General features: G+C 40.4%; 1 protein-coding gene across 3 annotated transcripts; it reads right to left on the reverse strand.

The window, feature by feature from the left end:
- Positions 1-1,761: 1,761 nt before the first annotated feature.
- Positions 1,762-10,811, reverse strand: LOC120561626 (neuronal acetylcholine receptor subunit alpha-7-like). 3 transcript variants are annotated; one of them, XM_039804785.1, is made up of 10 exons: positions 10,543-10,811; positions 8,999-9,138; positions 8,265-8,309; positions 7,651-7,757; positions 7,409-7,488; positions 6,971-7,138; positions 6,441-6,635; positions 5,858-5,944; positions 5,601-5,710; positions 1,762-4,184 (listed from the first exon to the last, which is right to left on the reverse strand). In XM_039804785.1, exons 1-10 carry the CDS (start codon positions 10,592-10,594, stop codon positions 3,306-3,308), a joined length of 1,863 nt encoding a protein of 620 aa, XP_039660719.1. In that variant the 5' UTR covers positions 10,595-10,811; the 3' UTR covers positions 1,762-3,305. The 3 variants fall into 3 exon arrangements, with proteins under 3 accessions (XP_039660719.1, XP_039660718.1, XP_039660720.1); XM_039804784.1 differs by having other exon boundaries at positions 7,651-7,760; XM_039804786.1 differs by lacking the exon at positions 8,999-9,138 and having other exon boundaries at positions 7,651-7,760; positions 10,543-10,587.
- Positions 10,812-12,053: the final 1,242 nt, after the last annotated feature.

Here is a 12,053-nt window from a genome sequence, read left to right on the forward strand (position 1 = left end):
TGCCTGCACCCAGTAATTAATATCTATTGACTGTTGTTGGTCTGGGATTTTATTTTGGGACATCTGAATTTTGGGGAAGAGGAAGATAAAGATGTGTAGCTTTGAAGGATAATTAAATTTAAAAAAATAAACCAAAACAATTAAAGATTTTGTTGCCGACGTGTATCTTAAATTGAGATTTCGATATTTCAAAATGGAACATTGGAGAACTGAAATATTAAGATTAAGGATGGCTCAGTTGGTTTACCCTGTGTGGTATTTGCATGTTCTCCCTGTACATGGTGCAAGTCAGTAAGACTGGGATTGTCTCTGTTTCTGATTGTTTCTCTATCTGGGATGTTCCCATTCATCATCTTCACTAAAACTAAGAAAATATTGCATTATTGCCTAGTCATAGCTCTCTTGCATTCCAATAGTTTGATTTAACTATTAAAATACAGAATATATCAGCTATCACACTCCCTTCTTTTATATTCTCTCCCTCTCTTTATTTTTCCCACATGGGCAAACACAGAGCTGAACTGACAGCACTGCACAAGCAGCAGTGAAAGTGAACTTTGTGTGTGTGTGTGTGTGTGTGTGTGTGTGTGTGTGTGTGTGTGTGTGTGTGTGTGTGTGTGTGTGTGTGTGTGTGTGTGTGTGTGTGAGAGAAACAAAGAGAGCTTTCAGAGTATGTGTGGTTACTGCATTAGCAGCAGGGTCCTTACTTTCACCGCTTGATGGGTGAGTAGGTTTGCAGTTGCTCTGCTTCATGTGGATGTGGGTGCAAATTGGTGCGACAACTGCGGCCACACATTGCAGTGGCCCCTTGAAACCAAACATTTCTGCATCCCACTCTCCTGCTCACTGCATCATGCTCCAGTTTTGTACGAGTCGGTTTGCTTCTCCTCTGAACAAACAGCTCTGCGTGATCTGTCGACACAGAGCATGTGGATGACCGAGTCACCGGAGGAGGGGAGTATCTTAGATTTATTACCTGTGCTGTATTGCATCTCTCAGCTGTGTTATAACGCTGCAGCCCCGGCAGTCACACAGACAAAAAGGGCTCAGTAGGTCATTAAAATGCACATTGAATTGCTCCAAACTGCCCTGCCTGCGCATACTGTACTTACAATGAAAACGTTTAAAGCTTGATTAATAGCCTCGACTGATGGTTTGAGTACAGCCATGCCAAAACAGCAATTAGCCAGATTCAATCATCGTAAAGTGTGCATTATTTCATATTCAATCATTTTACATGAGCCAACATCCTTTATAGACATTCTTTGCCAATTCTGAATATATGTCCAGTCACCCCTTATTAAGTACAGTTTAGCAGCAGCATCCCAGAAGAGAGGGGGAGGGATTCACTCCTCTCCACTTCCTCTCTTCTCCCCCTTCCTCCTCTCCCTCTCTTATAAATGAGCAATCAGTAAAAACTTTATTGACTCCTGTTTGCTTTCTCAGCACATTGTTTTCCCTCCCTACTCTGTTTCTATCAACCATGCAAGCACATTGTGCTTTATCTACTCTCTGTCATTCTGCATCCTCTCCATCTCTGTTCCTCTGCATAGCCCTGTGTTCCATCTCTCTTTCTGTCGCTTTCTACTTTTGCCCTCTTCATTGCTGCACATCATTACCTCCATCTTGCCTTCCTCTCTCTGGCTCTTTTTCCTCTCATAGCCCCTCACCTTCTAACTCCTCCTGTCCTCTGTTTCTGCATCTTTTTCAAACTTCGATCGGAGGGAGGGGAGCCAAAGAATAGAACATTTGATGCATGTCTAGAAAGTACAAAAGACAAGGCTGTTTATTTTACAATATTTACAGCTCGCTGTCACAACATATTGGCATTCAAAGTGTTCTGTGAAATGAATGTTAATGATTGGCATTCAAAGCCAGGGTCATAGAGATTATATTTTTATGCATACACTGTGTGTGTGTGTGTGTGTGTGTGTGTGTGTGTGTGTGTGTGTGTGTGTGTGTGTGTGTGTGTGTGTGTGTGTGTGTGTGTGTGTGTGTGTGCCATCCCTTCTTTCTTTCACATGTTGCAATCTGAATTGTCTATGTTTGCACTGAAGGACAACATTGTTCCACATTTTGAATAAATATTTGAAATATTTGTTCTAGCTGTTACTGTCAAAGTGTGTCCCATATTCAGAAACAAGAGAGACCACTACAGTGTACCGTGAGGCTAATGTGATTGTTAAAGGTGGAACTGAATCACCAATGTCATCATCCCATTACATGCATGATGTTCAGGCCGTATTATTGTGATAAAGAGTATATTCATGTGGAAACATACTGATCCCAATGACCTCCTATTAAAAAGGAAACATTGGAAAAAAAAAACTTGAATTGAATTGAAATAAATAAATAAAAAGTTTTCTGCAAAGAAACCCATCAGTGGTAACAAAATGTGTGTACCGCAGTATAAATAGTGTTTGGGGAAACGTGTAACAAAAGAGCACACAGAAACTCTGGTCTGTATTGTCAGAAAATTCAGGTTTACATGCAGCACATCATTGTCCAGTTTCTCTACTGAGCAGCTTCATGTAGCATCCAATGACAGCAGTACAAATACTTTAAAACAAATTTAGCAAAATCATGCTTCCCAGTTTTCACCTAAATTCTGGGATCGGTTTTCTTTAGGATCCTCATTCGTTTTCTTTAGGATCCTCATTCACAAAACTATTCCCAAAAACTATGTATTTCTTATTTAACTGTCAAACTTTTTTTTTAAAAGAATCAAAATCCACAAACCATCATCCATATTCCAATAAAACATGTGATGCTTTGTTGGAGATTTCAGTTGATAGTCCAATAGTTGGAAATAAAAATCACTAAAATTATCAATGCATGAAACAAATTTTTTCACTTGGACTAGAGTGCCACTAATAGTAGAAACACATCAATCAAACTTCCATATAAACCATTGCCAAAAGAATGTGTGAACAGTAAATGTGATATTTACGGAAGAGGATCAGGGCCACATGTGAAAAAGATTATTTGAGTTCTGAGTTTAAAGTCAGTATTCTGAGAATAAAGTCAAAATTCTGACTTTAAACTCAGAATTCAAAACTTTTTTTTAACATGTGTTCCTAATCCTCTTCCGTGGATATTCTATCATGAAAAATGGCACACACAAAAATTGTGTCATAACATTTCTGAAGTCCACTCCACATGTGCCACAATCCACCACAGCTTAATGAATAGGAAATATTTAATATTTGTTTTATGTACCATTGTCATTAACAGCAATTGTGCTTCCAACAAATACTTATCTGCATTATGCCTTAAAGTCTCCCACTCTCTCTGTTTTTGGTCTGTCAGATGAAGTCTTTTGATAGTGCTTCCCCAAAGTTGGGTGCAGCCATGAGAATAGCAATGGTACAGATAATGTTGAAAACACTGAATCCCATCAGGCACAGACGGTCGATGACAGCTGCAGCAAACTGCCACTGCTCTGCCAAACTGAGCTGCCGGTCCTGCTCCTTAACGCGTTCGACTAAAAACTGCACCTCCACCAGAAGAGCCTGCAGCTGGTTTTCTACTGCCACAGATCGAATCCCACCGCTGTGGGTAAGTATAGCGGCTGATGTCCCTGCTCCGGGCCCAGCCTCTACGCCGCAGGGTCCAGAGGATGTGCCTGATGGGTCAGGGTCTGGGGATAGTGGAGTTTCATGCGGGGGGCTCCCAAACTTGGAAGATTGGAGGTGGTGATGGATAGGTGTATCTCCAGCTGGTCTGCCTGCTGCTCCCTCTACTTCCCCTCCACCTAGTCCACTGTTACCCCTCCCGTGACTTGTGGTTCTGCTCCACGGAACTGGCTCCAGTTCTGCAGTGGTCTGGAAGGTCTGGAAGCCCATGTAAAGCAGATGGCCGTTGGGCTGTGGATGTGGATTGGGGCTGAGATCTCTGTGGATGGGATTAGGGAGGATGACAGCCTGAGAGTTGGGCCGGTGGGGCGGTGGGTGTGACAGGGGGTGGTTGAGCTGAGCCAGGCTAGCCTGCAGGGAGTTGAGGCTCTGAGGGTGGATGGGGGGCACTGGTGTGGGGATGGTGGTGGTAGTGGTGGTGGTGGTAGGAGAGGACAGGGTTCTGCTCTGAGGGTCTGTCTGGCAGTTGGAAAGAGGCGGCTCCACTCCCTCGCCTGGACGCTTCATCCGCAGGAACCATGGAACCCACTGCAGCAGAACCAAGTGCACCTGACACACAAGGACACAAACACTAATAAGAAAATTAAAGAACACAGATACACATAAACACACGCCAGAGGAGCATAAAGGATTCTTTATGGTCTTTATTAGCCTTCAAAATACTGCTAATCAGGTTCAACCACATGTAGTATTATCATCGTGGCACATTAACTCTCTAGTTTTAAGTCTTGGTATAACATTTTATTCTAGCTGAAATTTGAATCACCCTGTTACTAAACTTGTTGGAACATTGCAAAGATCTGGTTTTAAAGACACTGAAAATCTCATACAAGCCTTAATTTTGTCACATCTTCACATTATTGCAGTGCACTTTTCACCTGCCTTGATCAACTATCAGGCTATGTAAAACTCAGCCCCAAGGCTTTCAGATATAACTGAGAGATGGGATACTATTTAATCTGGGATACTATTTTATCTTTGTTTAGTCTTTGCTACTCTACACTGGCTTTCTGTTTGCTTTATAATTGATTAAATACAATTTACTATTAACTTTCTAAGCAGTGCATGACCAGTAGCTTTATTGCTGAACTGTCAAGTCCTCAAGTGGTGGCGTCTTGGCCATCCAAGAGTCAAAGATAAAGACCAGTGGTGTTCAAGCTTTTCGTTAAGGCCCTGAGACTCTGGAAAAAATCAGCCTGAGAAGATCTGCTTAGCTGAATGTGAGCCCTCTTTTAAACCACCTCTCAAATCACTTTTATTGTATAGCTTACCCTGATTTTTGGCTTCCTCTTATTTTATCCCTTATATCCAGTTTGTTTTAAAGTGCTCATATTATACTCATTTTCAGGTTCAAAATTGTATTTAGAGGTTGTACCAGAATTTATGTGGTTTAATTTTCAAAAAACATCATATATTTGTTGTACTGCACATTGCTGCAGCTCCTCTTTTCACCCTGTGTGTTGAGCTCTCTGTTTTAGCTACAGAGTGAGGCATCCCACTTCTGTTCCATCTTTGTTGGGAGTCGCACATGCTCAGTACCTAGGTCAGAACTACCAGCCAGTCCAGACGCAGTGGCGTACAGGGCCGCGCAGCAAGCTAGAGCGATTATAACGTTACAAAGTGACGCACATTCATCGCGGAAGTAAAGGCTGGACTACAATAGAGCTGTTTGGAGCAGTTTGTGAACAGTGTTTTCTGTTGGAGATGGTAAGTCCCTTTGGGGAGGACTTTGGGCTTTTTCACTTTGTAAACCTACAACGTGAACAAAAAGATGTATAACACAATAAAGGAAAGGGAAAAGCCCAAAAGCATAATATGAGTACTGTAAGTCTGTCTTTTCTTGTTTTATTTAGCATTTATTGTACTAGTGTTTTTTTTGGTTTTGTTGTAAAGTATTTTGAATATTGTTTAGAAAGGTGCTCCATTAATAAAGTTTATTATTATACTATAATTATTTAAACTCACCCAACGTGGCATGTGTCCACTGTTGGGGCTGTGGTGATGGAACTGAAGGACGATGACTGTGGCCACTACTGACATCCCGACGATCACCATGGTGCTGGCAAAGTACTGCCCTGAGACAGACGGGGGAGCACATTTTACTTATAAGGTTGCTGACACTCTGTATGCTGAGAACTATGTCAGTCCCCACCCCCGCCTCAAAAAAACCCCAAAGAAACACAAACAGATACACACGTGCATACACACAAAAAGAAACTGACCTATCAGAGGTACAGAATCTGAAGTGGCAGGCATAATCTCTGCAACCATTAGCATGAAGACCGTCAGAGAAAGCAGAACCGTGATGCCTGGAGGCAGACACAGGACACCAGTTACAATTTGCAATTACAAAAGAAAAGAGAATCCTTAGTGGAACAGTATATTTGGTATGGTGCACTTGACTTCTCGCCCTCATTATCTGTTTTTCTGACACCCCTAGGAAAACTCATTTGATTTTAGTCTTTCTTATCTTCCCTTCTGTCTTTGCCTTTTCTCAGTCTCTCCCTCCCTCCAACTCAGCCCCATGTTTAAGCCCCATGACACATTACAAAAGTTTGGCATAGCTGATTGAAAGTCATGTAATGTTGAAAAAGAAACAGAAGAGTGTAAGAGAAACTCTAAAAGAGTGAAATAAGCCCATCGTTTCACAAGGAAGGAGTAAAGAATATGCAGCAAGACATATGTTGTCTCATAGCAGATGCACCTCTTGTTTTCCAAATCTCATATTTTCTAAACCTTTCTTATTATAACATCACCCCCGACCCCTGTTCTTCTCTTCTCCACCCTACTCTTATTGTTCCTCACCCAGGCTGATCTTCTCCCCTGAGTTGGCGGGGAGCAGGAAGACCACCAGGGTCATGGTGGAGAGGAGCACACAGGGGATGAGGAGGTTGAGAGCGTAAAACAAGGTCCTTCTTCGTAACGTCACCACAAAGGTAACATCAGGGTAGGGCTCTGCACAGCAGTCATAGAAAACTTCATGACGCCCTCCAGGGACCTCTGAGGGGACAGAGACAGACGCAGGTGAAGCAGAGATGGCATTATAATGCAGAAAACACAAGTGAGGGTGTGAAATGAGAAGCACATCATAAAACTGAATGAACACAGCAGAGATAGAATGTAGAGGGAAAGATCTCACTATGAAAATCAAGGATGACAGGTGTAGTATATAGATCTAAATTGTTGCATTGTATTTTAATTCAATAAAATGTCCATAAGGTATACTCCAACTTACTAAAATCTAATTACACATACAGGACTATACGTGGCAGAAATGTAAGCACTGTTACTAAGCAACACTGTTTGTCTTCCAGGGACTCTGCAGCCTGTCTTACCAACTAGGTCCCACTCTCCATTGGTCATGTATCCTGACACATCTGCCTCCTTCATCTGGATGTCCAGCAGCCAACCATCAAATGTCCATGAGCCAAACTTCAGTTCACAACGCTGGATGTCGAATGGAAACCATCGCACATCCACGTTACATGTGCTGAGAAATATTCCTTGGAAGAAAAAAAAGCAGGGGAAATAGTTTACAGTGAACGGAAAGTAAATAGCAAAGTCAAGTAAAATTGTCCCAAGATGTAATGAGGCAAAAAGAAACTAGTAAAAAAGTTTTGTTTGGTGCAGCCATTTGGAATTAGGTGAAGATTGCAATAAACATTCTTAGGATTAATTTGATGCAGCATGAGTAGTACTGTATGTTTGCAGAATGATTGAAAATGTAATTTGGTTTTGAAGACAAGATGCTGATTACATTAATAAAAACTTACCTGGAGGCAGATACTCACAGAAGCCACTGGAGTTAACCAGCACGTTGGTCTTAAACGTGGCATCAAACTTATCATGAGCACTGGAGGATAGTAACACACAGATGAGATAGATTAGAGCTCAGCAGCAGCAAGTGTGTGTGTGTGTGTGTGTGTGTGTGTGTGTGTGTGTGTGTGTGTGTGTGTGTGTGTGTGTGTGTGTGTGTGTGTGTGTGTGTGTGTGTGTGTGTATATACCACACATACCTGTTGTAAAGCAATATGTCAGGTGTCCAGACCTGGTCAGAAGTGAAACGGAGGTTTTTAACTCCAGGATACTCTGACTGGTTCCACTGGAGGTAGTGGTCGTACCACTGCTGGGAGACACAAGAACAACACTGGTTTTACATATGAACAAAAACATGAAGATATACATAGACAAGACACGAACTGTCATTCTGACTTTCCATATTGTGATTTTATTGTAATTTCAGTCTACGCTAAACACAACATATTTTGCATTACATGACATTACATTTATTTAGCTGATGCTTTCATCCAAAGTGATTTACAATAAGTGCTCTCAACCATGGAGATAATACCCAAAAATTGCAGGAATCATGCAAGGACATAACAGTCCTTACACAAGCAAAACTGCTTCAAGTGCTACATTTTAAGAACAAGAGATAGAGATAGAGACATTTTTTTTATAAATTTATGGGCTAAGATGCAGTGTGAACAGGTGAGTTTTCAGTCTGCGACAGAAGATATGTATGCTTTCTGTTCTGTTGGCACCAGGAAGATTGTGGGCGGGAGGGGGGTACACAAGGATTATTACTACGCAGATCAATATCACATTTAATGTTATTCATTATACTCACCATCTGCAGCCAGGCATTCGTGGTGAGGATCTGGTTCTTTTCATCCTTGCATAACAAAACATATACGAGAATAGGTGATTTAATGATTTAAGGAAAGGTTCATCTTGTGATTATCTATTTTTTTCTCTTATGTGAAATTATTCAAAATATCTAATTTAGGTTTGGCAATAATGTAACATTTACATTCATGCATGTTTGAGAGAGAGAGAGAGAGATCCCTTTCTAATGTGATTCCAATTTAAGTGATGGGGGACAAAATCCGCATTCCTCAATCTGTGCAAAAATATACATATTAACTATAGCTAACATAAGCCTTCAACAGTCTGAAAAATCAAGTCAGTATCTTCCAAAGTAACAGTCTTTCCAGCATAAAATTCCCTCATTGTATTATCCCTCTGCTGCAGCTCAACAAGGACACACTGTCCATTGAGACACATCCTGAAATTACTTCTTCAAGTTTGGGAGATAACCATTCGATTTGACTATTTGATTCAGACTGATGAAGTCTCATATTAGCTTCAGCTGAACTTCAGAATGCATTTCTACATTGGAATTGCATTTGGAGGAGATCGTTTCACAGCCAGTACACAGAGGAAGAACAATTACAGTGGCCAAGAACTCTTTAAATGTACATGTAGGCATGTGAGTAGTGAATTGAGATATATTACGAGTCTTGTTTAAATGTATTGTATGGGTGTATAATTATGTTTATGATGCATTTATGCCATGCGTACCACATCCATGACCTGCATCAGAGTAAAGGAGAACTGAACAGTGAGAGTCTGGGAGTCGTTGGCCACCGGCCTCTCCATGGGGTTGTAGTCCCTGAGCAGCTCCCTGAGCAGAAACCGCTGGTGAGGACCCTGCACTGATACTGGATATGGGAGGGGGAGGGAGTTCAATGGAATCACAAAAGAGGAGCAAGACAAAAAGTGACAGTTACAAAGTGAAAGCTGTGTCAGGGAAGACAAGGTGAAAGCACTAAAGACGGAGCAGAATAGCAGAAAAATTGTGCAATTACAATGATTGATAGATAGATTTAGGGAAAAGTGGTGTAGAAATTGAAGGAGAAGGAGAAACAAACCAACAGAGGGAGAGTAGACATACTCCAATTGAGGTAAAACAAAGGGTGGGCTTTTAGGGATAAGGGAAAGGGTTATGTTGGAGCACAGTGATAAATAGAAGAGCGGCTTACACAGGACACGAGAAGAGAACACAGAATAAAAATGTGAGAAAGAGAGGAATGAAGGCAGAAGACCAGAGCGAAAAAGTCCTGTTCCTCCTAATCAATTATATCCCTGATTGATCACCACAGACAGTCAGAGTACTTCCCAACACTGTGAAAATGTCAGTTTCATTTCATGCAGGAAATAGTGAGGCCATTAAACACTAAAACACCCAAGACAGACACACACAGCACTCACGACAATGAGAGCAGGGAACTGTCCCTCTTTTCGCCCTGTAACTTCACCAAATGCTTTGATTCACTTTTGATTCAATCTCCATGAGGCAATCACTTTGATGTGGAGGGACCTTTCATTGGAGGAACACTAAATAAGTAAAAAAAAAACTAATACACACTTTGAATAGCTGTACAATGCCTGTTCTGCAGGCAAACAGTAACTATACAGGAGTGCTAAATGGTCTAAGATTAATGCACCTACCGTATGCACTTACCATATGGTGTCAAATCTATATTCATTTACTAGACCTTAATTAATATCAATATGACTCCACAGATGGTATTCAGATTAATAGTCCCTATAGTGTCCATAATTTCCAGCCATATGGTAAATCCCCATCACAAGTGGCCTCATAATCACCTCTCTCTCTCTCTCTCTCTCTCTCTCTCTCTCTATATATATATATATATATATATATATATATATATATATATATATTTTTTTTTTTTTTTTTTTTTTTTTTTTTTTTTTTCTCTCTCTCTTCTATCTCTCTCTTCTTTCTCTCTCTCTCACTGTCTTTCTTTCTGTCTCTCTATCTATCTCTATGTGATCTGCAGTAAAGATGATTGCATTTCATCCTGTTGCTTGTCCATTAGAAAAATAAATCCTTTTTTTCTCTGTCTGGCTGCACATCAACAGACTCACTCTCTCTCCTGGTGTTGAAATGAGCTGCTGAGTGCATAATTATTAGGAACAGAGTTCTCGGTGGCACAACACATGCAAGAGCACATACAGTAACCTACATGCAGCACATGCAGAAAACACACACTTGTTCGAGCACAGTATCACTCAAAGCACCAATGAAAGCCACTCACCCCGGAGCAGAGTCGCAAGTATCAACAGCCAAAGAGCCACAGACTTCCACATACTGCATTCCTCTGTATAAACAGAGAAAGAGTGGAAGAGGGAGAAGATTGAGATTGAGAGCGGCGTCTGAAAGGGAAGAAAGGTTGTAGAAAACAAGTGGAGAGAGTGTGATGCAGCAGTGGCAGAGAAGGGAAGGAGGGGGAAGAGAGGAATAGAGAGCAGGAGAGAAAGAGTGAGTGAGAGATGCAGTAAAACGAATATTCCTCTGAAGAGGGAGATGCTGTGCATCGGAGTCAGTCAGATACTGAGAGCTGGGAATACCCCAACCAACAGCTCAAGGGGGACTCTGCATTTTTTGTCTGGGTGTCTATGAATCTAATTCATGGGATTATATTGCAGCAGTATAGGTTTCTTTAACTCAAAGCTTGGGAAGGAAATAAAGGGAGCAAAATACCAATGTCTGTGTAAATACTCTAGTGACTTACAAGGAAAAAAATTTAAATCAGTCAAACAACAGTTTAAAGTTATTATAGTCTGTAATTTTCTAATTTACACCAGCCAGCAATATTCAAAAGCTGCTTTGCTTTTTAACTAAATCGGACATCAGTAAATTCAAAGAGTAATGCTGACACCCACTGGATATGTTAGCAAAGTACAACATTTATCTTGCCAGATATAATCTGTGGTCTCCTAAAAGCTCACTATATTAAAGCTAAGTTATACAAACATTCCTTGACTTGTTTTTACCAAAGAGGATGGTAGAGGAAGTCTCGTCATCAAATGATCAGAATTTAACTCAATAGACCCTCTCTTTCTCTCTCTCTCTCTCTCTCTCTCTCTCTATCTCTCTCTCTCTCTCAGCAAACAGCAAACTGATTTTTAATTACTATATATATATATATATATATATATATATATATATATATATATATATATATATATATATAAATAACTTCATTTAAAAACAACATACAGAATAGATTTAGAATGGGATTTATCTGTTGAGTGTGTATATGCGATGACAAATTAGATTGGTTTAGAATAGCAATACTATTTTCTGAAGATGTAGACAGGTCTCTGCCTCAGTATAACAGCAATGTATTGCCACTCACATCCAACTATGAATGAAAATGGCTTGAAAGAGAAATTCCTTAAAATGTACATGAAGGGAAGTTAAATGTTTGCTGATGACAAAAAGACAACAATCAGACAAAAATTGAGCAAGACATTTTCTAAATACAGACTGAGTGACCACAACCATTGAAAAAAGTGGATACAGACACACCTGGTAACCCAGAGACAACTGATAACCCTCTAAATGAACTCAAATCTAAAGGGGACAGAGGACAGAGTTTATATTAGGATGCTGATTCCGTTAATATTTTAAAGTTTTGTTTAAAAACTTGTAATGCTATTTGGATACAGGAGTTTGGCCTTTTTGTCATAATTTGTATTTATTGCCCCCTATTTATGTATTTATTCATACTTTAAATGTGCTTTATTCATGTTGTTGCTGTTT

Source organism: Perca fluviatilis, chromosome 7, assembly GCF_010015445.1.
Source record: "Perca fluviatilis chromosome 7, GENO_Pfluv_1.0, whole genome shotgun sequence".
NCBI classification, from domain to species: domain Eukaryota; kingdom Metazoa; phylum Chordata; class Actinopteri; order Perciformes; family Percidae; genus Perca; species Perca fluviatilis.

Excerpts from the sequence above, each read along its gene's own strand:
- LOC120561626 (XM_039804784.1), bottom strand. The coding sequence starts at position 10,594 with ATGTGGAAGTCTGTGGCTCTTTGGCTGTTGATACTTGCGACTCTGCTC. Across the intron at positions 7,489-7,650 it reads GACATATTGCTTTACAACAG|TGCTCATGATAAGTTTGATG; the intron begins GTATGTGTGGTA and ends ACTATCCTCCAG. Across the intron at positions 4,185-5,600 it reads GTGGACACATGCCACGTTGG|GTGCACTTGGTTCTGCTGCA; the intron begins GTGAGTTTAAAT and ends CTTGTGTGTCAG.